This window comes from Colletes gigas, unplaced genomic scaffold (assembly GCF_013123115.1).
Source record: "Colletes gigas isolate AHSC1104 unplaced genomic scaffold, ASM1312311v1 Colletes_gigas_Sc00010, whole genome shotgun sequence".
Taxonomy (NCBI): domain Eukaryota; kingdom Metazoa; phylum Arthropoda; class Insecta; order Hymenoptera; family Colletidae; genus Colletes; species Colletes gigas.
The window spans coordinates 6,539,853-6,567,502 of NW_025106639.1; the positions used below are offsets into that span (position 1 = coordinate 6,539,853).

General features: G+C 45.8%; 1 protein-coding gene across 1 annotated transcript; it reads right to left on the reverse strand.

Moving 5' to 3' along the window:
- Positions 1–483: 483 nt before the first annotated feature.
- On the reverse strand, positions 484–27,582 carry LOC122397999 (phospholipid-transporting ATPase VD). Its single transcript, XM_043397562.1, has 19 exons — positions 26,915–27,582; positions 18,456–19,067; positions 17,749–17,928; positions 17,388–17,648; positions 5,846–6,121; positions 5,454–5,622; positions 4,931–5,284; positions 4,561–4,859; positions 4,317–4,487; positions 3,957–4,254; positions 3,363–3,795; positions 2,575–2,966; positions 2,203–2,490; positions 1,801–2,052; positions 1,618–1,722; positions 1,350–1,537; positions 1,104–1,268; positions 944–1,016; positions 484–901 (listed from the first exon to the last, which is right to left on the reverse strand). The coding sequence occupies exons 2-18, from the start codon at positions 19,055–19,057 to the stop codon at positions 974–976; spliced, it is 4,476 nt and encodes a 1,491-aa protein (XP_043253497.1). The 5' UTR covers positions 19,058–19,067; positions 26,915–27,582; the 3' UTR covers positions 484–901; positions 944–973.
- Positions 27,583–27,650: the final 68 nt, after the last annotated feature.

A 27,650-nucleotide genomic window follows, 5' to 3' on the forward strand; every position in this document is an offset into this window, starting at 1 on the left:
AAAAAATTAATCCCCGGGAAAAGCGAGAGCGTCGCGTCTGGGCAAGAATCGAACGTGGAGCACGTGTTAATATTGCAACTCGTGGGGGGGAACGAGGAATTCGTGAAAAGAGGAACGCAGGGGTCGCGGGAGACCCAGAGGGACACATCGACGAGACGCGGTGGATTGGAGAACACTCGAGTTTACTGACGTCTCTACACGCGCGCATCTGCTATTTAATCGTTTATCGAAATATTATATCGACACCTGCAACGTTGATAACGTTGATAACGTTCAATATACAGGAATTCGTAGACCGTGGAGCAAAAGTCACGAGGCGCGAAACCGTCTCATTGGCGGACCGACACGGTTGGTTTCCGATTGGCAGAGCGCGACGTCGCCAATGCCAGGCCGCCAATCGGGTATTTCTATATACTTACGCTTTAGTAATTATAGTAATAATGTACGAACACGAACGTAAGAAGTATACAACACCCGTTTGCGTTATAGTAACGTAAATATATCATTTATACAACATGAACTTCGTACAAGGCAATATACATTTCATGTATCTTTTTACAATACGCTTATTTCTAGGGGGGAAATTGCGACCCGAGTTACTCTCTAATTGATCCGGTATGCAACTCGTGTTCCGGATGAGTCCGGACCGTTTGCTCGACCCGTCGATGGACACCGACGTTACTATCGGACTAAACAGTCTTGGTCCCTAAATGTCACAGCCATCAAATGCAACGAACAGTAGTCTGAAATGTAAGGCCACTCGATTCAACTAAAAACACTAATCGATACGAATAGATGACGATCACAACAAACAACACGGTATCGATAAAGTAAAGCATTCATCGAGTTAACGTAAGCTCCCTAATACTTCGATCCTTAGGAACAGTAAAGGTTGAAATGCGACGTGGGACGTTGCTCCTTTTTTCGGCAGCTTTAACAATGCCAACAGTCTTGCTCGACGCTTCAGGATATGTCATGCAACGATCGTCGTCAACGTGTCGTTCTTACTTCCGGTTCTAAAACACACAGAACGCGACAAAAACTGGTGTAAAGATCGAGTGATGATTCTTATTCTGTAGTAAAACGATAATAATCGCAGCTACCTTATGGTAGCATGCTGCGTTGAACGCGACCAACCAGCGATAAAATTATTCTCGCTCCTTTCAGCGATTCGTTGTCGATGGCTTCCGGTTTTCAGTGGTACCTTGAACGTGGCGCTTTGCGTGAGATCTGGATATAGCGTGGACTTTATAGTTTTATGCAGTAACCTGGAGATAAAGTAACAATAGCAGCATCTAGGCCAGGCGGACTTTAATTTTAAGATTACGTTTACGGTTTTAAATTCGTACCTAGGCAACAGCGCCAGAACACAAGTAAGTATTACCGTAAGCCAGTACGTGTGCCTCACAACAGCCGTTTCCATTACCCAGTACGAGCATAGAAGGCCCATACAATTAACGCACACCACATTGTAAATCAAACAGAATCCAAAAAATACGGATAACGATCCCATTATGGCAAAAACGTGGATTATGGTCTGAAACGCAGTAATGTTCTGTAGGGTGCGTTACTCGGCAATACAGTTTTCGAGATACCGTTCACGAAGATGCATCTTACCCAAGATCGAATTTCTATGGCCACGTGGGTCAGCATAACAACGATGCAACACGTCATTACGGTGGTTCCGAACTCCCATATATCGACGGTCGTGTCGTAGAACACCTAAACAAACGAACCAACCGGTTTACTCGACGGTGTATCTACCTGCGAGATTTTACGTTGCTTCGAAACTCTACTAACATTCTCGTTCACGAAAAATATAACGATGCTTTGGTACAACGCATCGATGATCGTCAGCCAGAACGAATGAGGTTGATAGATAAGTCCAAGTCGCCCCCTTTTGTACAGCTGCGGCACAGATAACAAAACGCCGGGCGAAGCTATTCGATCGTATATGCCCAATGCCAGCGGCGGCATAGACGTGAACATGAGATTGTACAGCATTAAGTAAATCTGGTCCACCATTACTGTTCCGGTAAAACCGCAATACAGCTGCAGCAAAGTAAAAAATATCGTTCAAGACTCGCAGGACAGATGGTACTCGCCATACGGAAGAACCAAGTCGCTATTTATCGATCGAGATCTGTCCCGGGAGTTACGAGAACCCGGTTGTTTTGGCATGCGTTAAATTTCTATTGGTACCTGGAACCAAAACACGAGGAAGACGAAGGTGGCGTTCTTGTAAAAGAAGTACAAGATCATTCTAGACAAACGGTCGTAACACCAATGGCCGTGCAGCAGCAAAAGCCTGCTGAGCATCGAGAATCGCGTGATGGCAAAGTCCGCGGCCATAACCGCCTGTGTGCCCTCGTTCCCTGAGATCCCGACACCTACGTCCGCGGTCTGAATCATGCTAACGTCGTTCGCGCCATCGCCGATCGCCAGGGTTCTCATTCCCAGCTGTTCCTTCACTATTCGCACGATGTACGCCTAAAATATACACAGACATTTGCATTTTACGCGTGGAACAAGCATGGAAGAGAAAAAAGCAAGGGAATTAAATTCTCATCGTACCTTCTGAAGAGGCGTAGCCCGACAGGCCAGCACGCTGGAGCACGTCTTCGTCAGCTCCAGAAACGGTCGCGTCAATCCTGAGCGTGGATCAAGGATCACGGTCAATGTTTTCCCATCCACGACGAGCGCCCTTTGCTTCGGCCATGGGCTGTCTATTCTGTGGGCGTCGTTCTCCGCCGTGTCGCGATTAAACATTGCAAGGTCCCTGATACTATCGATTCCCCTCCGTTCGTTACCGTGAATCATGCTCTCTCTCCTCGCGGATTCAAGGTACCCGCGGATCAACGCCTCGGCGACGGTCTTGGACCTTGCTTGCAGCCACAGTAACTGCATCGCGGGCGAAAAAAGACGCGCTGAGTATGCAATGTTCACTGCGGTTTCTGGTTTGTCCCCTTCCAATTCAAAGCATCTGTTAGCCACGTGCTTCAAAGTGTATAATTAGGGGGTCACGCCACCCTAGCGGCCGAGAGACATCGTTTCTTTCTCGTACAATGATAGTTCGAAAGCTTCCGAGCCGCTTGGTCCACGCGAACGTTAACTGCGCAAGATTATGATTCTTTCGATCATTAGCGACAGTGTCTTAGACTTTGCACTTTGATCGTGCATCCCATAGTGAATTTATAGCAAATATAATCGATAAGAAAGTCACTGGTCAAACGCGGATACAACGAACGTCGTTACAAATGGAATTTATTTCAATCGGGGGTTGTAACGTTGTCCAAGAAAAATTTGCGGAGGTGCCTCCAAGGTGGCGCGACCCTTTAAAGCACGTTTCGCGAAGCTAGTACCTGTGAGAACCCAAATAACGATCCCCGCCGCCATCAGGGTGGCCATGGTCTCCGGTACGCCTGCCTGGAGCTTGTCCTCGATCCCGGTTGCTCCCAGAAGCGTCAAACGGGACTCGAGTATCGCGTACGACTCTTTGATTCGACGTTCGCGGTTCTCCATCGCTAGCTCCGCCTCTGTATGCGTTTGTCGCCACGTTTCGTACTCTTGCGCGGTCAGAGACTTCTTGGCCATCAAGAGGGTTCGAAGACCTTGACGCGCGTACGATTGCAAATGCTGTCGAACCTTCATGGTAGTCGTGGAACTCTCTTCCTGGGGAGTCAGGGAGGACAGTATGGTGCTGTCTGCCCCTTTGCTGTACAACACCACTTCGTTCGTCAGGGGATGGCGCACCACGATGGACATACACTTTCTGTTCGAGTCGAACGGCAACACCTGCAATTCCAAACGCGTCTGGTTTGGTTCGGTGAAGCGTAACATCGAGGATCCAGCGCCCGAAGAATTCCCAAGGTTTTGGGTTTCAAAGTTCTTCGGGTTGGCTTTCTTACGGAGAAAGTGACACGACTCGGAAAACCGATTATCCGTAACGTGCTTACATGGAGAATTTCGAAAGTGAGGATAGATTTATCCGGCAGACACACGATCGCGCTACGGGCCGTTCGTTTAAGAAGTTTCACGTCGTACAGGCGAGCCGCGTTCACCAATGCGAGCTCGTCGGGGCTTTCCGCTTCGTAGATCGCCGGCGTCGGCAACAATTCGTCTCCGTTCTTCCCGCTGGCGTCGATAACGTGACTCAGCGGGCTGCGTCTTCTCTGGGCCCCGTTCGGGGACCATTTCCTTCCCAGCAGTCCCATACCTAAGCTCGGTATCGACGTCACGTTCAGGAATTTCGGCCTGCGGATCAAACGAACCTCGAACTAGCATCGGTGCAAAGACAACGAGAAACAAATAATAACCTGGACAATTTGTTGGACAGTTTCGTGGTGTTGTTCAGCACAGACTCCATTTCCACCATCGAAGATATCGAAGACACGTTCTCGTCGAGACTGTTCGTCGGATGCGAAAGGGTAGACAAAGGGATGACCGGCGACGGGGTCAGACTCCTGCTTTCTATCATCCTCGTATACCTGTAATAGGGTTCAAACTGTAAACAACAATTTTATACGACTTGATAGCCGGTAGCGAGACTCGTGTACGAACTTTCCGGTTTCGTCGCCATTTTTTCGCGGCTCCTCGATCACCCCGCTGGAGTTCATGTTGTCGTAATGGGGTTGAGAGTTTACGACAACGGTGTTACATATCGCTAATACGACTAGGAATTCTTGGAGATGTTGCCTGAATGTACCTATGAGGAGGTCTTCCTTCAGACGCGAGGAGGGCGTCAGGTGTTCGTCGTCGACGCCGGTGTGCGAGTAATCTTGCCCGCCCACGGCGCACCGTCTGAACAGCATTTTGTTTTCGGTGAGGGTGCCCGTTTTGTCGGAGAATATGTACTGCACCTATCGGAACAATGGAACGCGCGCTTCTCAATCGAGATCCCACGCGTCGTGCCTTGATCAATCCACCTTACCTGACCCAATTCCTCGGTGATATTGAGCGCGCGACATTCGGCCGGTCGTCCAGCGTCCGCGTCGTACAGACCGATATCGTGACCGATGTGATAGACCTGCCCCACTTTGGCCATCTCTATGGTGACGTACAGGCTGAGGGGTATCATCACTTGTAGAATGATCACGAACGTCCAGAACGTCAGCATGCTCTCGTAACTGGGATCCTGGAGGACCGGGATGAACGGGACGAACGTCAGGTCGGAGTACTCGGACAGCCATAGGCGACATCCGGTCGCGCCGATCACGCACAACACCGCCAATATCACCACGCACCATATCACGTCCCTGTTCATCTGTTTCTCGAGACGAGAACGCTGGAAAACAATCACCCTTTCAACGATTCCGACGGGGGAGGTCGCTCACGATCCGGACTAGCTGACGTTGAACGGTACCGGGGTCAAATCGCGGACGAGTCTCGCGATAAAAAAAGTCGTGATACTGATCGACGTAGGGGAAGCATCTTTCGAATGGATGGATCTTTACCTTGTACCTGGGTCCGCCGTTATTCAGCATCGCCTTCGTCTCGTGACCGGCGTATATCACTATGCCCTCCACGAAGTCGGTATTTTTCAACAAACATTCCCTGAGTAATAGGTTCTCCGTGGAGACGGGTACTCTTCCGCCGTTTGGATGAACCACGGCTCCGTGAAACCTGTAAACGTTCATCGTCAACGTTCGCACGGTTTTTCGCCGTTTGTACCGAATCGATAATCGCTGGGAGCAGCATTCGCACCTATCCGCGCTTTCGTCGTACGTTCGGGTCTCTAATTTATGAATTAAACGGATGGTCTACCGTGAAATACGTTATCTTTCAACTTTCTTTGGCCGATCTTTTGGTCGGTTATCGTCATCGTCCGTGGAATTCCAATTTTTACCTGTATATCCTCGTGCTCGGTTGATCGACCTCGATCACGGATCGGAATTTCGCGGGCTGAAAGCTGTCCTGGAGGTCCACGAAGCCCCTGGCGACCTGTCGTTGCTTCAAATTAGTCTCCCCGTCTAGGTTACACGTGTCGATGTAAGCCAAACCGCGTGGATCGCTGCTCCGCAAGAGCAGCACGTCGGCTGGTACTCGCTCGTTGTTCGAGAGGTGAACCAGGTCACCGACCTTCACGTCTTTCCACGCCAGTTTTGCATACCTGTCGTCTTCTCTGCAATCGAGCAACATCGTGTTATCGATAAGACCGGGTCCCGTTAGCCAGGCAACATCGGATAGGAAACTTTCAATTTTTCGGAATTCTATGTGTCAAGGTCTAATTTATTTTATTCAACGCTATCTGTATTAAGATTCTCAGGTATTCACCGGCTAAAACAATTACGAAATAGACCGGAGTGTCTCTTTTTTTTATGTCAGGCGCGATCGAGGAAGAGCGTTCATTTCGTAATACCATTGAGAGTCGTGTCGAAGATGATCAGCGAAAGCCGTCACGACGGTCAGACGTCGATTATAGTTAACTAACTGTCGCCATGGTTCAATGCTTCGTGCCACAAGGCGCTCATTGCTAGACAAAAACGATCGAAACGAAGAGACAGCTTCCAAAAGACCCGTAGCCCATTCACCGGTGAACGGAAACCGGTAGAAATATTCGCATTACAAACTGTCGGAAGAGAGGTCGCGAAAGATAAATCCTCGATGGTCCAGCCAAGTCCGGTGAATCCTTGGACCATGTCCAGATAGAAAAAGCGAATAAAAAAAATTTTGTAACTTGGCAGTACCATCTTTGCAGAATCAGTAAACGAGGAACATTTGCAAAAAAAAACTTTAAAAGCCTATTTTCCAAGATCGATATTTGCTAAATTTCGAAACATCTCCACTTATAGTTTTCCTTTGTTCGGGTCGAGCCTTCGTCGTTTATGTCGGTCGATCGATTTTCGCGGTCCCCCTTTTACTCTTTTTTCGGTGTATCGCGGACTCGCCAATATTGCTTTTCGAATCGGTTAACCGACGTGTCACGATGTCGAACAAGGCGCATTGTGTCGGATATCGTCCGTCCACGTTTTTCACTCACCCAACGGCTACATTATCGGGACCCAAAGAGATTGCTCGATAGGTCTCGGCCTCGGTCTCGCTACCCCTGGAAACTCGACAAAAGAACCACCGTACGTTTCGTCAACTTCTTGACAATCGTAGAAATTGCCAGCCGGTATCTCGAGCGGACTCCGTTCTCCATTTTTCGTTCAAGGTTTGCCTTACTTTCAATACCACCGAGATCTCCATTTACGATTTCATGTCTGACCATTAAGCGGCAGGGACATACTACTGCGAAGCATGTTCGAGTCGTATCATCCATTAGGCACGCGAAGCCTACAGGCCATTTTGTTTGCTTTACGGTCTTTATCGATACTTGAAATATCCTCGACGACCGTTTCAAGCGAAATTTCACAGTACGTGAAGGAACGTTACACGCCGGTTCGATATAATCGAGCATACATGAAAATTTCGTTCCCCGGCTCTTTGTCGAGCCAAAATCTGCTTTGGCAACGTCTTTAACCGTAAACCGGCGATCGGTACACGTAACGCCGTTCGAATTTGCATTTTCCTTATTCCCGAGGCCGTGTGACTACGCCTGTTGTCCAACGTACGAACAACCATCGTTATTGTCGCACGTTCAAGGATGAACGGAGTTAACGGTTCGTAAAGGAGCCTCCGCGGCGGCGACGCCGGTTGTTTTATTTAAACCAGGATTCCTCTATGTTCGTCGTCGTGCAACGTAACCGTTAATTGTCGCGTCCGCGGAACGAATTCGACGGGAATATTCGCGCACGAGTTCTTCCTAGGAACGTATTTTTTTTCGCCAGCGACCCGTTTAAAATTTCCACGATAACGAATCGCTGATAAATCGGCCTCGGTGACGACAGCGTTTGTGTAGCCTTAGAAATTCTTTTATGCAACACGCCTTCATTATAGATAACGCGCGGTTAGATAATAAATCGGCATTTTTGCCGTTTCGTTCCTATAATTCCGAGACGCGTGCGTTTCGTTATTGGCTTGGTCCCTGGTTCGAAGACATCCCGGGGGGCACGTTTATCCCGAACACGATTGTTCGACGAAAGTTCGATCGCGACACGAACGCTCGGACGTCCGAAAACTTTCGATAGAAATATTTCAAAGGATTCCGTGGCTCGGGTTCGATCGCGTTATCTAATAGAATTTCACTCGAACGAGACTCGCGCGCGGAAACAGGAGGCACTTAGGTAATTTATTTACTTATTTACGTCGCGCGTTTCGTGGTAAACGTTTGCCGCGGTTGTTTCTCAATTTTCCACGGGACTTTTATGGCGTCGCTGTTACGACAAGTAACACGTTCATTTCCGTCTAATTCCGTTATCCTCCTCCCTTCGAACTTTGCTGAGAAATCACCGGACGATCGATTCCGGCTGCCTCCAGATTTAGACGTTGGAAAAATCTAAGCTTTTTAAACGGAGCGCTCGGATTGATCTTCGCGATGAACGAAGGTCGATCAATTAGTCCGCCGAGTGTTTTATACGAGAATGCGAGGTCTGGCGTCAGCCTTGATTCGTCTAAAGTTCTCGTGTCCTGAATTGACTGATAATTGGGCCGTTAATTGGTGTTCTCCGCTAAACTGGACGGGAGTAACGGCGACCAATACCGTGCGAATAGTTGCACACTCGATTATAGTCGGTCGGGGCAGGTAAGAGCCGAGAGGCTAACGATTCCCTCCGGCTGGATCGAAGCCGTAGCACGTTGGAAATATCTTTTTCAGAAGATCCGCGCGATTAAATCGCTCGTTATCGATCGGATGCTCGGCTGCGTGTACTCTGTGTCGTTCTCGTCGCGATGTTGTCGTTGGATATACAGGGTGTGGCGGAGTTACACGCGCCAAACACGCGAGATACGACTCTTCCGCCAAGGATGAGTCGAGGGAATTTCCAAATTTAAAACAGTAAAACGGAACGACAGTTTGAAGGGAAAATTCGCGAAGGGACGGCCCCTTTCAGCGTCCTGAAATAGAAGATTTCCACGGAGAAAACAAGATATTCAAGATGCTCGAATTCCCCTCGATGTGGCCCGTTCGATTGGTTAGGGTATTCGAGCCGAGGAAGCGTGGGTGCAATATGCGGGCGCACGAGTGTGACACGATACCGATTCCACGCTTTAAATGATGTAATCGATTACATCACAGGCTATTTAACGGGCACGAAAGCATCGCCACCGTGGAAAAAAAAACACCGTTCCCTCTAATTTCACTCGCAACATCCGCTCGCGTCTTTTCGCAACTATGTTCCCCTCCTTGGTGCTCGTCGAGCGAAAGCCTCGCGTCCAGCGAGTATTGCTCGAGATCTCTTCAATTTCCCGTTGGGTAAATACGAAACAGTTTTGCAACGAGAATATTTACGACGGTGTCGACGTTTCATATGATTTAATAAAACCGATGATGGCAGGGCTGATATTTATAGAGTTTGAGAAGTTCGCGTTGAATAACAGTTTGCAACGAAACCCTCGCGAGTGTCCCTGGCGTTTATCGACGGGTCTGTCGGCTATTTGTTATTTTTAAGCGAAATTTTGGATGGCGGAGGGTCAGCTTCCGTGGGACAGCCATCCATTAGAGAGTCTTTGGGCGTAGAAATGAAGAATGTCGACGCGGGTTTCATTGTCGCGGAGAGCCGGATCTCTCGTTGGTCGTATCCAGGAAAGAAACGAGGAAAACGGCTCGAGGGACACGGCAACCGGTTTTATTGCCTGTGCCTTCCCTATGCCGGCTTTATTCCACTTCCCAGCGCTTCGACTGACAAGCACAATATCCTCCCGTCTACCGTCTTTGTGTTTCGGGCACAACGGGAAGGCTATTTTTAAAAACTGTCGATTCAAAAAACAGTCTACGCCATTATCAAACGAGCACGATATTGTCTCGACGAATCGTCGATGCGTGGGAGGCGATCTCCTCGATCCACCGAAGGTCTCGAACCCTCGTACCGTTAGGCGTTTTTCTGTACGAAACTATCCATCACCTGACCCCGGATTACCGGCTAACTACACACGATTCCCGGCCATAAGCGATTTGACAAACTTTCGTGATAATCTTTCCCATCGTTTTTGAGAAACCCGTTTCGTGTCTTAAAAAGACTACCGTTTCCTATGCGCCTGGGAATGCGCGCCGCGAGTCGCGTATACGGGGATTATGGCTCGAGCCTGCTATAAACAATTATTCGCGAAACGTGCCTATAAAACGATTAACAGCCTTTACGACGCGTACGACTAATTCTGCGCTAATATTCTTGCGCAAACACACGCGAAAATCTCGACAAGTTTGTCCTGATGAGAGTGTATCGATGTTACGCGCGACACTGGAAATTACCGTGTCGTAAAATTAATGTAGTTTAGTCGCCCTGAAAGACAATCGTATAAGCGCGAGATATGTTGAATATTTCCTTGACTTCGCCCTAAAATAGATGCTGGGTCGAACGTCCCATAAAACTGAGCATTTGTTATGAGTTACCGAGCCACTAATAATCAAGTTTTTTGCTTTTTCCTTATCTTTCTCTGAACGCACAATTTCTCGATGAAATGGTCAGAGTATGATGGTTACTCGTGACAAGTGGCTCGCTACCAAAAATAGCACAATGGCGTCGGTGGTCGACAGAGCGTTAACGGCACGTCACCGAGGAATTGCGACGCCGATATCTCCGTGGGGGAATGCACCGTGCTCCCGACCGACTTAGCCTCTCGAGACAGTCCGAGCAACATTAATCGAGAATCGAAACGCGTGGCGGGTATCTGCTCTCGATCTTGACATTGCGTCGAGATGTCGATGGTTGGTGGCGTGGACCAACGCGACGGCAGTTCTAGCCGTGGAACGAAATTAAAACGGTGGGCCGAAGAAGGTCAACGCGTGGATGCGTGCAACTGCGAATTAAGTAGGTAAAGGTCGCAATAAACGCACGTGGAACCTCTCTCGACCGTTCACGCTCGCGGAAAACGCTTGCACGACGAGTGACCCACGCAGAACACGCCTCCGCTTACGTTAAAGTGGTTCGATTAACGGTCCCTGGAATATCGTTCATCGATTCGATCCGGACGGAAGTTTATTAGCTCCCCTCGAAACACCTCGAATTGCAAAAATACAATTTTTGAAAAGAAAATTAATATATCGTGGATGTGTTGGCACGCATAGAATAGTGTATCGATAAAAAAAGAAAAGGGTCCGAACCTTTGTCTTATAATAACCGAAAGGTTACGCAGGTAGACGATGAAGTTATTATTATTGTTTAGAAGATCATCGAAGCTGCTTTAATCTCTTTCCAGGCCGTATTCATAAACACGTTTCTTATTTTGCTCTTAATGCAACGTTGCGTAACACTAATGGGGACTATTCTGCATAAATGAATAGATAAATATATTACGAGCCCAGCCGCTATTGAACGATTTCCTTGTCTGCGATTCTTGTTACAATTTCGCGAACGATAGAAAGAGGATAGCCGGCCGGTTGGTGGATGCGAAACGTGCTACAATCGTGAGTAATTTACGATTGCGACGACTGACACCACCGAGGACAGACAGGGTCTCCGAGATAAAACAAATTCGCACTGTCCGTCAAACCACCGTCCGTCGAAACAGTCTTCAAAGAGACCGCCGGATAAAACGATGACAGACAGTGAAAATACTTTCATGCCAAACACGCTGAAGAATGTTTCGACGATAGTACAGTTGCTGACACAGTGATTCTCAAACTTCGCCCACGCACGGAATCTCACAATAGGGAAACTTTTATCAACGGTTGGGACACGTTTCTCACGAATAAACTTCATAAAGCGTGTATATTCATGTTTCTACCATTTCGACTCGGTAATAATTCTGCGCGTTTAAACTCGGATATTTTATAGTTTACTAAAATAACTCTTAAACGATTATTTGAAATTGTATAATTCTGTTTGCATCGAATAAAAATATTCGATAATCGTATGGTATGCTTCCGAGACTCGAGGTACCTCCAGTTTGAGAAATGCTGAGCTAACGGATACCGCGAGTACACCTTTTTGGTAAACATAACTTTTAGTATACTGTGACGCGATGGAGGAGTGGAGGGGAGTTTTTGGCAGTGGAAGGTCGCATATCTCGTCGCGGATCTCTCCTAAGACCGCAAGATTCCTGTACCAGTCAATGTTGCCAAAATTCTACGGCGGTATTTAGGTAAATATAGATTAATTTCTTTCTGGAATGTCTCGAACGAGAGAACGGATTTTCTGGTCCACGGTTGGAGCAAAAGGATCGACGATAATTCTGTTAACTATGAAACGTGATTCTCCGGTCGAAGCGGGAGTGCAAACCGTGGAACATTCGCGAGCAGGTTATGATCACAATGACGCGATGCATATCTCCGGCTCGTCTGTAACTCCACGTTAATTCGAGTCCTCGACGCTCGTTAATCGTATATCGCTTCGACGCGCGTTCCTGTTTCTTCCTAGGTGGAAAGCAGAAGAAGAAAAACAAGCAAATTTTTATCCAGACACCTTAGAAAACTCACGGGGAAAGTTTCGTCTTTCAATTTCTCTTTTGCTTCGGTTGAATTCCTCCTTAGAAAACTCTAAGAGAACAACAGCAACAATTTTTCGTTCGTTCGAATTTTACATAACTTGGATCGTACTGGAAAAAAGAAAATTATCCGTTTCTAGATTATCTAGTTGAGTCACAAATAATTAACATTTCCATGTACAGAAAAAACGTTGCGAAACAGTTTTAATCGTTATAATTATTACTACGAATCGTTACTTATCACGTAGATAGTCAATTCCTATGGTTAAAAGGTCGACCAATTTTGATGACTAACAGTTTTCGACGTGGCCGCTTCCGGTATAAAAAATAAAGAAAAGATGAGGCTGAGGTCCATCAAATTTGTACGACAATTGATCGATCAATTGTCGGGTAATTTCCGCGATGGATGTATGACATCGCGTGGTAGTCCCTCAACTTCCGATAAAGAAGAAAGGTTGAATGGCAAATTATCCATACATGCTACGACGGAGTGAAAGAGGTCGAAGCCAATGCCTGGCGCGCTCCAATAGAAAAAAGGTCAAAGGCGAGAATCGGGATCTAATTGTAACACGTGTGCCCGTTCATCTCGCGAATGCTAAGTAATTATATCCAGAGACGGAGCTAAGATAATCCAATCGGTGGTTCAAACGTACGAGTCGATCAACTTTTATTCCTCCGCTGTAGACCGTATCGTTCGATGTTCGATGCTCTTACGCTAGGTAAGATATTTCGGTCGTCTTCGGGGAAGTAAACACGCGACCTACGCGCGATTTTCCCTCGACCTCCTTTCCTCCGCCCTACGCGGGAACGCTCCACAATCGGCCCCGTTATCTTCCTTTCAGCGCCAGCGAATCCTCTCTCCGAACCGAACGGGATTAATACTTGGACGTTCTTCGATCCTTTTTCCGATCGTCGGTTCCTCTTCCAGCTGGCACCGGCCAGCGAATCGATGAATTCGCGCAAAACAACGGCGGAGTCGAGCGTATCTCGCGGAATCGGCGTCGCGATCTGCCAACACGCGACGAACAACCGTGAACAAAAATTCTTTTTTCCCCATCGAGAGCTCTATCTGCAATGCGCGACCGCGTAACCGAGGGTGACGAACAAACTCTATCGTGCTAAACGCGATCAAACGTTTCCAAGAATTCACGAGACGGACCTAGTTCAGTCGTTCGGGTTACACGATTCTCGTGATTTCTCTGTATTACCGCTTTAAACTTAATCTCCGACCGTGGAAAACTACATGGAATTCCACGCAACTGCGGGGAATCGCTCTGGAACGGTACAAAGTAACTTTATTCATTCCTGTGCATCTAAAAAAAACTCAACTACGCCCTTTCGATGCGGAGTTTTAATCTCTACGGAAGAGTATCGAGGCACTTTGCCCTGTACTCGGTTGTTCAAGAGGTGTACTTTAAAGTTTACTAAATTATAAAGTACTTGGCAGATGGATACTCAAGCTGCGACCTCCATTGCGGTATATATATTAGACTTTTTTAAACGAAATACAGCTTGTACAGGTACGAAGACAATGATTGTTTCCAACAGGGACACGTTTCTTCGTACAATTTTCCACCAGTCAAAATGAACTACTCGTGAATGACCATCCTGGCGCACAGAGTTATCAACGGAAACTTTAATCTCACGCCGATTGATACTAAACGTAGACTCGTGTTTACAAACATCGTAATGCGTAATAACTCGCTAAAATAATTTAGTAAACTCTCGAATTATTATCACCTTCCACTGTTCGGTGCATTAAAACAATGCCAAATTGCACTTCTGTCGTAAAATTTAATAAATTCTGGTTAACATCTTGGTTTCGAAAGTTTTATTCTGGAACCTTTCCAGATTTCCTGGCCGAGTCTGACCGTAGTTTCAACGCGCGCTGTTTTCGAATCGAACGATCAAAGACAACGCAGACAACGCGCGTTTCTCGCGGTCCTATTTTCGCCCCGTGGCGTTTTGAGAATTCCTTTGCCGCTCGTTCGATCGGTCTTCGATCTCCGATTGCGGTCATGTAGGTCGAGAACGAGTTCGCGCGCGCTCCCGATCGAACGTAAAAAAGAAAGTGTTCCCCCTTTATCCTTTCGCGGAAGCGAACTATCGCGATGTCGTTCATGCTTGGAACTTTAATTTCGCTCCTCGTAACTCCCACTATGTTCGTGGAGCCGTTTTATTTAGCAAATAGAAGGTTCAATACTATTTACAACTATTTCCATGTGTTAACAGTCTAATTTTCAATGTTCTTAATGACGTTCTCACGGAGTTCGTGTGTTATTCTCAATTCTAAAGTCCTATGCCCCGCGATTTTTTACATATTCAAAAGGAGGTTGGAAACAACTGCTCATCCCTCGTGGGCTAATCCTCAGATATTCGAAATCCCACCCGCTGAGGGTGGTACTTGAGAGTACGGCAATTTGCTTGTACCCTAAGGTACTTGCCCAAATTGTCAATCAAGTAATTTAACTAATATTCGCTAATAAATGTTGGAATTCCCAACACTGTTCGTTCGACGGTTTTCAACGCCGTTTTCAGTGACAATGTCCCCAGGTCCTCTGAATTTCGTTCGCCAGAGGCCGAGAACGCGCTGTTTGCACGGGGTCACCGACGCAATCTCTCCAACCTTTTCCTCCTTTGGTCATCGTTGCTTCAACCTCGCGTAAATGTAATTTTCTCGTTACGGGGAGCCTTGTTCGCTCGACGGTTTTCAGCGCGGAAAAAAAACCGCTTCAAGGTACTCGTCGCGACTCTAAACACGGCTGCCAGAGATTATCTCGTTTCGGAGGGACGGGAATCCGATTTCGTGAAAAATAGACACGAGCGAATTGAGGTTTTTTAATTTAATTGCACGGTTAATCCGATTTTGGTATGTTCGCCACGCAAGCGTGTAACGATAAAATGTTAAGTAATGCGATTAAAGATTACTATATTCTTCTCGAACCGTTTATCTGTTGGTCGCTCGTAATCGCTGTGACCCTAAAATGCACTCGATTACTCTCGATAAATTGTTTTAATGTTTACACACCTCGATCGTCGTATCAACCGTAAAAAAAGTGATTCGATAATTGTATCCGCATCGTTCAATTGGTTTCGAGCGAAAAGAAGCGCACCGAGTTTACAACAATTTTGACGAGTCAGATCGAGCGAATCACGATACAGAGAGGTGAAAAGAAACCATTGTATCAGTTAGTAACAATTGGATTGTATCGTCATTTATAATGCAAGCCGATTCCACGTGGCCAGAAGCGATCGATGCGCGACTATTCGTGCACGCAGAAAAACCATTTGAAAGATAATACTCGTCCCGACCTTGCCCTTCGCCGTGACGCCATGCTCCTTTCAATTTGCCCGACGAAAGGTACGACTACGGTTCGCCGAGAGCAGTAACAAGTTCGCGGAACGAATCGATGCTGATTTATTAACGCGCTTTTGTTGCGCGAACAGCTAATCGAGACCTTCGATCGGAACCGCCATTTCCACCGTTCACCTCGATACACATCGTCGTTGATCTCTTTTTCCGCGCCCTGGATTGTCTAGATTGTCCTATCATCCACCGTCCCGATGATAAATTGTCTTTTTCATCGCGAACGAGCCATCGAGCACCATAACGTTCGTCATACACGATCAACGATAGGCTGCATTAACCCATTAAATAACAACTCTGTCCGGAGACTTGAAAAAAAACCACCGAGCTTAGAATATTTGTTCGAATAAACGTTATCGAGGTTTTCTCCCGGCATAATTAAGGTTTATAATCGATGTAAATAAACGGTGATTCATCGCGAGCTGTTCGGAATAATTGCACATCGTGTATGGAGGCAAAAAATTGTAATTTACTTTTAAAAAGATATTTTTACACCATATGAGATGTACCCATTAATCACTTCGAAGAACGCGCGCTAAACCACCGTTTAATTGCATTAATTAGGCCCTTGCCGTGTCAAAACGTTTCTCTACAAAAAAGAATGCATTGTTGTTTTGTTCCTTCTTTGGCCATCTGTGCGATTACTAAAATATTTATTTTCTCGAGGTTTCGGGAACCATAACTTCGGAGCGTACGTGCTCTAAAATAGCCAATGTTGTGCTACGCGTGTCCTAGTTTTTTTTTTTTTGTTTTTTAACGCGACACGATACAGATTGTTTGATCAAATTTTTATCGTTATCTCGCGGCTCGAGGTCGGTTCTTCGATTTTTGTAAAACTCGTCCGCTACTTTTCGTTTTTTTTTACACACTAATTTTGGAGCTGAACAACATTGCGACATCGCTCGATTATTCGGGGTTATCTGCGGCCTATCCGCGAACTATAAAATTTGCGGCAATTTGGCAAAAACAGATGCTCCAAAATTGTCGTACAACGAACGATGTACAAGAGATACCGTTGCTTTTTCTCTTCTAAAAGAGAAAGTTTTCTTTACGTGAGAAAAATAAGTTGCGTTTTGCGTTTCGAGATACAAGCGAAGAGGGTGAAGCTGTGCCCCTTCCTTGGCTTGTTTAGACAAAGTATAGGGCCTTTTCATTCTGTATGTTTCCTTCGAACCGTGCAAACGAACCTTCCAAGTGTCTCTAATAAAACTTAGTCAAAAGTTATATCGTCCTAATTGTTTTTTTTTTATTCCACCACGTATTTCCAATAGATACCGATCGAACACCGTAGTTCCAGCAAATTTTCGTTTATTTTATCACCTAATTAACGATTGGTTAAAATTGCATTCTCGAATGCGTTCTCGAAAACAAAGCCTCCGGGATGCAAAATTTATCGTTCTCGATTCCCGCCCTATCTCGAGTCTAATTTTAGGAGAGTCTGTAGACCCGGAGTTATCGAATAGCGTGCCGGAAGAGCAAGTTCGCGCGATATCAGCGAAAGGTGGTGGTTTCAACTACCTCGAAACACCGTACCTAAACGGCTGTTATGCTAACTTACCCGACGTAGACGCGACAGGTGGAATTATTGACGCGGCGATCGCTGCCGAGCCTCCGACGGTCCTCGAAGTAATCTTTCAGCGCCGTGACGCCCAGCACGAAGATCACGGGCAGCATGGCGACTTCTTTGCCGAAGGCATTTATGGCTGGCACCCAATTAAGCAGAACGATAAATATAAAATATAGATTTGCCACCCGGCGAAACTGCTCGAGGAGGTTGCGAGGTAGGAAGCTCAGCACCGTGTACTTGGTTGTGCGTACCCTGAAAGCACACGAGTCATCCGAATTTCAGTAGCAACGCCTCATTGGATGTTGAGACGTTTGTTAAATTAATCTTGATGATCGTAAGGAAACGTAAATACCTATTGTTTACTCTCTTTCCATTGGGATGCTGACTCTGCGGCGTTTTCGGCGGCACTAAGTGATTTGGTACTATTGTCCTTAAACGAGGTTCCTCCGGCAACGGGCCGAAGCATCTGGCCCACAGTCTTCTCCACCAAGGCGGCTCTGCGCTACGTCTTATCGTGTATATCGACTCCGATCTGCGAAAAGGTCAAACCCCTGCCTTTGAATTCGCGTCTTCCTCCGCTTCTCGTTCCCATTCGCGAGTCTCGGGCCTTTATCGTTCGCGCCTGCCGATCTGGAATTCTTTTTTCTACTCTCAAGGCGAATACATTATTCAAAACACGAACAAAAACCAGACGGTCGAGCAGAGAACACACCCTTTTTCATAGATTCGGATCCGATAGCCGGACGCGTACGCGATCGATTCATCGATACTTGGTGACGCAACAGCGCTCGAATCGAATCGTTCCAAGTTATAATTATTGTGTGTGTACGATGTACTCTGATTTCTAAAATCGTCGATGCTTTCCAAATAGACTTTCCTCTCCTCGTACCATTTATGAAAAGCATAATCTGTACGTTTAATTGTATTTGACACGTAAGAACTCTGTATTTACAATGTTACCGTACAGAGCCGAGTGCATAGTGCTAATAACGAAATGGGAAGCCTCCCCAAGCTTCGCCTACCTTCTCAGGTATGAAGAGACCTCGAGAACGTATTTACCTGGAGGCTTGTCGCGAGTGACCTCGATGGGAGGGTGGTTTCCCAGCGGTGGGTGGCCTGGCCTCCTCCCTGTGGCCTGGTGGGAGGATGAAATCCGTTCTGGAGCCGACGCGGCTGTGACCCGTCACGGTGTGTCCTTGTACGTCCACCACCTGACCTTGACTGAAGGCTCTTTGGTGTCCAGGCTTCTTGAGGGCGGATGGTCTCGCGGACCCGATCGCGGACAGAGGTCCAAGATAGGATCCAGCGTTCGGCTGCAACCCTGTGGTCGTCAGGGACACGGCCAGCACTCCACCATGGCTGGCCGACCTGGCGTGGGTTCGCGGACACGGCCTCCTCCTGCTTCGCGACGCCCCGTCGTCCTCGTCGTTCTCGCCTTTCGCGGACGCGGACGCGAACACGGACGCGGACGCGGACACGGACACGGACGCGGTGCTCGCGACGGGCGTCGAACCCTCGGGAACGGAGGCGGTGGTTGACGGCGAAGGCGTCGTCGAGGATGCCGGATGATGCTGACGGGCAACAGATCCCGGGAACACGTAAACCGACGCCTGCCTGTCGATCTCCTCGCTCGCTGCTTCCTGCGCGCCCGCTTCGGACATGCTGGCACATCTGAGAACAAACGGAGACCCCTCGATCAGCCGAGATATATCTCTTCAACCCCTCGGGCATCGCGCAGCCTTCGAAAACGAACGACCAAGCGATGGTCGGGCGTTAAATTTTTACAGCGGACGCTTTCAGGCGCGAGACACCGAGTACGTGGCTTACATTAGATGAGATTAAGAATAGATTTGCCAGGCATCGAGAGTGCACGCGGGTCTGACCGAATGCAGTCAATCGTTTCGTTAAACTGCCAGTTAACGCGTCAACCCGGTAACGCTTCTCATAAACTCCGCCTTCCGTTGCGGCCTCGATTCCCGCTTGGGAACAATAAAAAGAAAAATATATGTATCCGATCGTGATTTTAAGCACGGCCCAGCGACCAAGTGCAAACAAACGGAGAGGAGAAGAACGATATAAACTGTTCGCGGTTCCCGTGATTCGGAACAACCGTGGCCTCCCGCGTTGTTTCGATCGAACGATCTAAATTACGCGCGTCACGATCTTGAAACAAGATTTTAAAAACGGCGAATCTGATCGACGGGATTCCGTTCGCTTTCACGGCTGTTATTCGATACTCGACGTTCGAGGAACTCAAATTTCGTCTCGTCGTCGTAAAAAAAAAAAAAGAAGAAATCGTGGAAAAGATCGATCGTTGGGTTCTCGTTTGGCCTGAGAGAACTACCCCCGGCGTCGAACGATACACAGGAAGCGGTCGTAATGCAATTTTCGTGCGAATTCTCTCGCGATTGCGGGTGCACTTGCACTTGCCCGACACAGATACGCTATTAATAAGATTGCAGAGCGGAGAGAGCGAGGGTTTTTTTCGTGCCGACAGATGCCGCAGAAACGAATGGATTAGTATCGGCGACAGTGCTTCGAGAAATTTTACAAAATAATGCGAAACGCTAATCATCTTACGACGAATAATCCAATAGTGTCGTTGATGAGATCAACCTTACCGTGTTTTGGTCACTAAACCTTGCACCGGCCAGCCTTCGGTTTCATACTACGCCGGCGCGATTTAGTACTTTGAACCTTGAAAACATTCATCCCTTTAAGGGGCAAGACCGCCGTGGAAACCTGAAACAAAGCGTTTCTTTGCGATTTTTTTTTTTAAACCAATGGAAAAATAAGAGGATAATAATATTCAAGAATGTTGTTAAGTGTTGAAAAAAAAAATATTTATTCAAAAATAGTGCAAAATGATGCTGAAAGAAATTTAAAACACGCCTCGCGAAAATGGCCCCAGCGTCGTCATTTTGCACTATTTTTTAATAAATATTTTTTTCTGTAACACTCAACGACACGGTTAATAACATTCTTGAATGTTTATTAGCCTCTTGCTTTTCCATCCATCCAAAAAAACAAATCGCAAAAGATGGTCTTACCCCTTAAGACGATCTTGACTCTTACCTTTCTCGTGTCAGCAAAGATAACGAATTGGGGTGTGCAAAGTGAGAGAATCGTCATATATTTGTACCGTTATTTGGCTGGAACGAGGGCGGAATGGTTGAAATTTGTGCGTCGAGGGGTGGCAAACTGGAGTAACGCGACCGAGTCGACGTTTCGCCTCTCCTCGATCGATCTTTTGCTAATAAATTTTACAGAAAGGACCGTTGGGCACGCGTTCCTTTTCCCGCGGGCAACACCCGCACAATTTCTACGACTGAAACGAGCGTGCGATCAGATACACCGAGCGGGAACTCCGAATACCCTTATCGGTCGTTCGTTGCGTACGCTTCAGCTTGCGAAACGATAAAGCCCACGGCTCGCGTTTCGCCGTTGTCGCGGAATTCAATGCACGTCAAATCGAGCACCTATACTGCTCCAACGTACAGGTCGTTTAACCGCGAACGGGCAACATTCTGAAAAGCTAAAAATCAAAAAGAAATTGCGTTCGAACCTATCGACAGCTATTTCTTCAGATTACTTTCCCAATCATTGTCAACAGTTACTTTGTTGATTCTAGTTTTTTTTTTTTTACAGAAAAATTTGTCCAAGGAGGAATTATACTATCGTAGAAAGGACGGAGCCAGTCGATCGACGCGCGTTTTTGTACAAGCACGATTGCCCGCTGACAACGTGGCTAATTGGCGCAAACTGTATTAAACGATTCAATTCGTCGTCGCCGATGAAACACGCCTTCCCCGAGACACGTACTCCCACGGGCGCGTCGATTACGGGGAAAAACGAGGTGAAAAGCGTCGAGCAAACAGTCCAAGCCAAGTTGGGAGGGAAAAAATTATCTGTTGAACAAATATCGGAACGACAACGAGCAAGATTACTGTAATCGTATTTACGATGTCTACGTGGGGGGAGAGGTGAGGGGTTGGCTTCGTTTTCGATGGACGTTCGGACAACGACGGGAATTCGATGGACGTCCTGGCAAAATGTCAACGAATCGTTCGAATCGGGGACTTGGGAATTAAATCGGTCGAAAAGCGACGAATCGAACGTCCATCGGATAATCGAGGGTCGCGGAAAGCGAGCGTGGTCACGTGCACGGCGAAGGATTCCGCTCGTGATCGATACCAGCCATCGGGTCGACGTAAATCCCGTGTTCTAATGTAAACGGACAATATCAAGGGTAGTGAGAAGCTGAAAGATGGAATTGGGTCACGCGAATATCGATGGGCCCTTAATCGGGCGGGTTTGCCCGCGGAGTAACAAGCCCATTATCGCTGGTAATTATTGCACACGGGCTCGTTGCGCGGGAATCGTTCCGACAAGCTCGCTCGGGAACACGTTTCCACTCGATACGGCGTCGAACTATGTGCTCTTAAAAAATTCAAGAGGACGAATCTATTGGGAGCTCAATCGTAAGAGTCAACCGACGGTCTTCTTGATTCTATCGAGGTCATCCCACATGCAACACGAATGATCGGAGTTTACACGCGTGCCCCCGTGTGCCATCCGATCTGTACAGGCTGATTAACCACAGGTGGGCGATATTTTACGATTTCCACCACCTTGCGAAGAACCGAACGAATAATAGATGAGAGATGGAATCGACGCGCGGCAATTTATTCGTGACGTTCGTACGATCGCGCGATTAAATTTTTATCTGAATCGTAACACGACTGAAAAGGGAAAAAAATACAATAAGAGAAGAGAGCGTAAGGAGAACGATTACTAAACGTTGCTCGCTGGGCCCGAAGAAACGTATCGATTTCTCTTGGCACAATTGTTACCCGAGTACGCATACCGAATCACCATTTATTTACATTAATCGCGAACCCCGATTCTGTCGCGGCCTCGAAAGTCACGGCTCAATTTTTAATTCCACGATTCGGCGATCCGAACGCTTTCTTCGTACCGGGTCGTTCCTTGATTTATTAACGAAACTTTAATTTCATTATAATTGCTAATCGGAGCGACGCTACGCGTCACGCAATATCTCACTCGTTTACCCAATGACGCAGCATATGGGTCACAACGAAACATATAAATTGCTCTTAACATGGCCTAGTCTCACGCGGCACTGAATCTTTTTACTTCGCGACCGATGTTCATCTTTAATTTATATTTCGACTCGTTTCTCGATTTATCCGTTTCAATAATTATCACAGACGACATAAATCATTAGTCAACTTCTACGTAAGATTAACATTACTTCCTATAAATATTCAGAATCGAAAACTGTTTTTTGTTTCTCTTTAAATTTCATCGTACGGCCCACGAGACTAGGAATCGTATTTTTAACCGTGCGCAGCGAGCTTTAAAAAGTTGAGAGCCGCTGGTTTAACCGTTGAGGTAGCAGTAACCCCTTAAGAGGCTCTTCTGCTCCAGAACCCTAAAAACAGGCATTCCTCTTTTCGTTCCTCTAGAAATTTCGACCAGAGCTTCGATGTACAACCGTTACTCGTGCCTTGGAACCCCGTTCCCGATAATCCTCCGCGCGCACCGGCCCGCTGGTGATCGTTTTGTTCGAACAAAGGGCGTAGCTGAGATGCGCTGCGCGCGAATTCGTGCGATTTAAAGGGCAGAACCTCACGAACGGCCTTCCAGGCAACGAACAGGGACAACCTCGGTTCGCCGGATTTTGTTTTTCTCCGCGTTTCTAGGCGAGTCTACGAGACTCGGAGCGCGCAGCCGTCGTAACCGGTTTCGTGGCCGGAGACCGAGACCACCGGTCGCTCGAAAGAAAAGGAAAAGAACCGCGAACGATTCTCAACCGTTAACCTACGACCCGTTTGACAATACGTAGGAATGTTCTGGATCCGATTGAACCCATCGTTCGTCGCGGCCGTCAAACTCGACGAGACGATGAAAAGAGTAAACCGGACGACGACGACCGTATTCGCTTCTTACTTTCTACTCGATCAACCGACAATCCTTTTTTCCTTCTTTTTTTCGCTAATAACCAATATCTCTTAATCACCGATACGTACAGGACGTTTAACTGTAGGTGGTCGATCTCTTTCACGCGTTGAAAATTATCGAGTCGCGGTACGTCTGTGTTAAGGGGCCATTCTACCTTGTAGGCATGAAAAATACGTGTTTCTTTGTGATTTTTTTTTGCGGGTTATTAAAGAGCGATTAATTCCGGATTTTGTAGATACATTTATTATATATTTAGCTATATTTACGAATTTTTGCAACGCATAATATCTATTGATTACGCTGTTTTTGTTGATCATCGAACAACAGTTTTTACGAACGGCACCCGACTGCGTACGTGATATCTTGCGAACAAGTTATTCGAAATCCTAAAACCAACGATATTCTTAATATAGATGAGTGTGGTTATAGCATGAACCAGGATCTTTTCAAAAAAACAAAAAATGGCAAAATGGCAGCTAGTTTACGAAAAAATACTGAATATTTTCATATATTTGGTTGCTTTTTTGTTAATAAAAGAAAAAGTATTGCATATATCGCAATTATCCTAGTTCATGCTATAGGGAGACCAGTTTTGAAGATACTGTATAAATTTGATGTTGATATCTTGAATAGTTTTTTAGTTATCACGCACGCAGTGCCGAAAGATGTAGTTTCGAGAAAAACAACTTTAAAGTTTCACGTCTAGTTGTTATACCTACGCGCGGTACATTTCAGCAGGCTATAACTTCGTTAGGTTTCCGAATTTCAATTTAATATTTGGTAGACATATTTTCGAGACTACATACTAAAGGAAAATGCAAAAAAAAATATCGATTTTTTTAATCCCACAAGGTAGAAAGGCCTCTTAATCATTGATACGTACAGGACGTTTAACTGTAGGTGGTCGATCTCTTTCACGCGTTGAAAATTATCGAGTCGCGTACGTCTGTGTTAAGGGACCTTTCTACTTTGTGGGATTTAAAAAATCAAATTTTTTTTCGCGTTTTCTTTTAGTATGCAGGCCTCGAAAATATATCTACCAAATGTTAAATCGAGATTTGAAAAACTAACGAAGTTATAGCCTGCTGAAGTGTACCACGCGCAGGTATAACAAAACTACATTTTTCGGCACTGCGTATGTGATAACGAAAAAACTATTCAAGATATCAAGATATACAGGGTGTTCGGCCACCCCTGGTAAAAATTTTAATGGCGGATTCTAGGGGACAAAATAAGACGAAAATCAAGAATACTAATTTGTTGATGGAAGCTTCGTTAAAAAGTTATTAACAATTAAATTCAAAAATTTCAAATCGTTCTGGAAAAATTATTTTCGGTTGCGGGGGTCAACTACAATCATTTTTGGTGAGTACACATACCTCCGAAATCCTATTTATTTTCGAGAAAAAAAATCGAGTAGGTGCTGAAATTTTTCGGCGAAAAAAAATTTTTCAAATCGTTCTAAAAAAATTATTTTCGGTTGCGGGGATCAATTACAATCATTTTTTATCATTACACGTACCTCCGAAATCGTACGCACTTTCGAGAAAAAAATTCCTTACTGAAAATCCAATTAGGTGCCTAAATTTTTCAACGGAGAAAAAAAATTGCAAATCGTTGTGAAAAAATTATTTTCGGTTGCGGGGGTCAATTACAATCAGTTTTTGTCATTAGACATACCCACGAAATCCTGCCCAGTTTCGAGAAAAAAAATAGAGAAGGTGTGAAATTATTCGAGAAAATTAAAAAATTGCAAATCGTTGTGGAAAAATTATTTTCGGTTGTAGGGTTCAATTACAGTCATTTATGGTGAATAGACATACCCCCGAAATCTTGCGCATTTTCGAGAAAAAAATTCAGTAAAGGCGGCACTTTAAACGTTAATAACTTTTTAACGAAGCTTCCATCAACAAATTGGTATTCTTGATTTTCGTCTTATTTTGGCCTCTACTATCGCTCATTAAAATTTTTGCTAGAGGTGGCCGAACACCCTGTATATTCAAGATATCAGTATCTTTAGAACTGGTCACCCTATAACATGAACTAGGATAATTACGATATATGCGATACTTTTTCTTTTATTAACAATAAAGCAACCGAATTTATGAAACTATTCAATATTTGTTCGTAAAATAGCTGCCATTTTGCCATTTTTTGGTTTTTTTGAAAAGATCCTAATTCATGCTATAACCACACTCATCTATATTAAGAATATCGTTCGTAAAAATTGTTGTTTGTTGATCAACAAAAGCAGCGTGATCAATAGATATTATGCGTTGCAAAAATTCGTAAATATAGCTAAATATATAATAAACGTATCTACGAAACCTGGAATTACTTGCTCTTTAATAGCCCGCAAAAAAAAAAATCACAAATAAACATTGTTTTTTTCGTGCCTGCAAGGTAGAATGGCTCCTTAATGTATATCGTAACGATATACCTATTTTATCGTTCGATCGAAACGTCAACTGCAATTTAGTGTTAATGCACGTGGCTGAAATCGTTGCTAACGATCTGCAGAGAGATCAACAGAGGCCCATTACCGCAATTTTCCTCAGCCTCTCGCGGCCTCGAAATAATGTTGAAATTAAAAATATCTTTTACCGCGAGTGAAACCCGAGGAGACGTAAATTTTACGCGACGCAGGTAAAATAAACTTCTCCGACTTCCCTGATAAAAAAGAAAAAAAGAAGAGAGATACACGAAATATAATTACGTAATTGGTTTCGTTGGATTTTTGCCTGGTTTTAGGCCGGTGAGATCCACTAAAAGATTGCCCACCTGTAGACAAACAACTTCTATGTCTTCGTTTTCCATTAGTTTGGTACAATCTTCCAGCACGAACCCGTTGAACGTTTTTCTTTTCCAGACTCTCTCGTTACCGTTTCGCTACAACGATTTCAGGCTTCCGCATTTAGACGAGACTTTCTCGTAATAATTAAGTAAACGTTCTAAACACCGACGGCGGCGGTCTCGAAGACTTTGAAAAATGGAAATGGAAGCCGGGGAGCCGGGCGCCGATAATTTCAACGTTGCTCCAACGATACGATTAAAGCGCTTTCGATTACTTATTATCCTTAGTGACGCTGATTTAACAACATACACAATTCGATGGAAGGTTGCTCTGAATTTAGCATCCTAGTGTTTACAGACGACGATGCAAACGTTGGATAACAATAATAATCGAAATACATGTCGGTGATTGTGAAAACGATACGAGTCGTGCGTCGATCGTTTGCATTCGCTTATAAAATTTACTTGCAGTGGCCGCAAGTGTGAATTCTAGACGAAAAATAAAAGAAAGTCGAGACTACCCCAAAGTTGTAATTTTTTATTTTCTATGAATACTATCTTTGTTCTCGCCGATCTCCTTGCTCCGAAATTTAAAACTTGCCCGTTGCATTTATTATTCGAGCGGTAATAAAACGCGTACTGTTTTTCGGCAACGGTATCGATTGCGCGCGAACCTGATTAGTTTCAATTTTGAAACGGATTAACGAAGACGTCGCGAAGAGAATCGTGTTTGCACTCACATTTTTTCCAAGCTCCCAACGTGGTCCACGTGGCCTTGGTTAATGGTCGTGAAAACACTACGGGGTGACAGAGCTATACCCCACGGTGTCTTCGAACTCCGTAGAACGTATCACATGGCTTGTCTTCCTCCGGTTATTCTGCGCCAAGTCACTCGGAGCGGAAAATCGAGAGCAGTCGAGCGCACAGCCGACCGACGAGCGAGCGAGGAAAAACAACCAGTATTTTTCGCGTGCCTTTCTTTGACAGGGAAAATAACGGAATGTACCGTACGAGCCGCTGGAATTCCTATCAACGCATCTCACTTGAGAAACTAACTTTTACCACCGCACATTATTTGAACACGTTGCAATACTTCCACGCGAACGAGCCGCCCGATCGTTTCGATTAAAACACTATCCTTTTCTGTAATCTCTTCGAGGAGCGCGCGCGAGCTCCTGTGCACGCTCTTTAATCCTGACCGCTTCTGCGAGCCGCGGCAACAAACCGAATGACCTTATCGTCGTACACGTACTGACCATTCGTATCAGCCGACCCACCAAGCGCTATCGTCGCGTCGAGTTCCACAACTACCGCCATCTACCGTCGTCGTTCCCCGTTAACAGTTCCCTGCCCAACACGACGAACGTAAACTCCCTAGCATTGAATTTTCGCAATTTTCGAAAGTCACTCTCCAATTATGTTGTCGATTAACGGTCTCGTAATTAGCATTCCTAGAAGAGACGGATCTACGGTTAA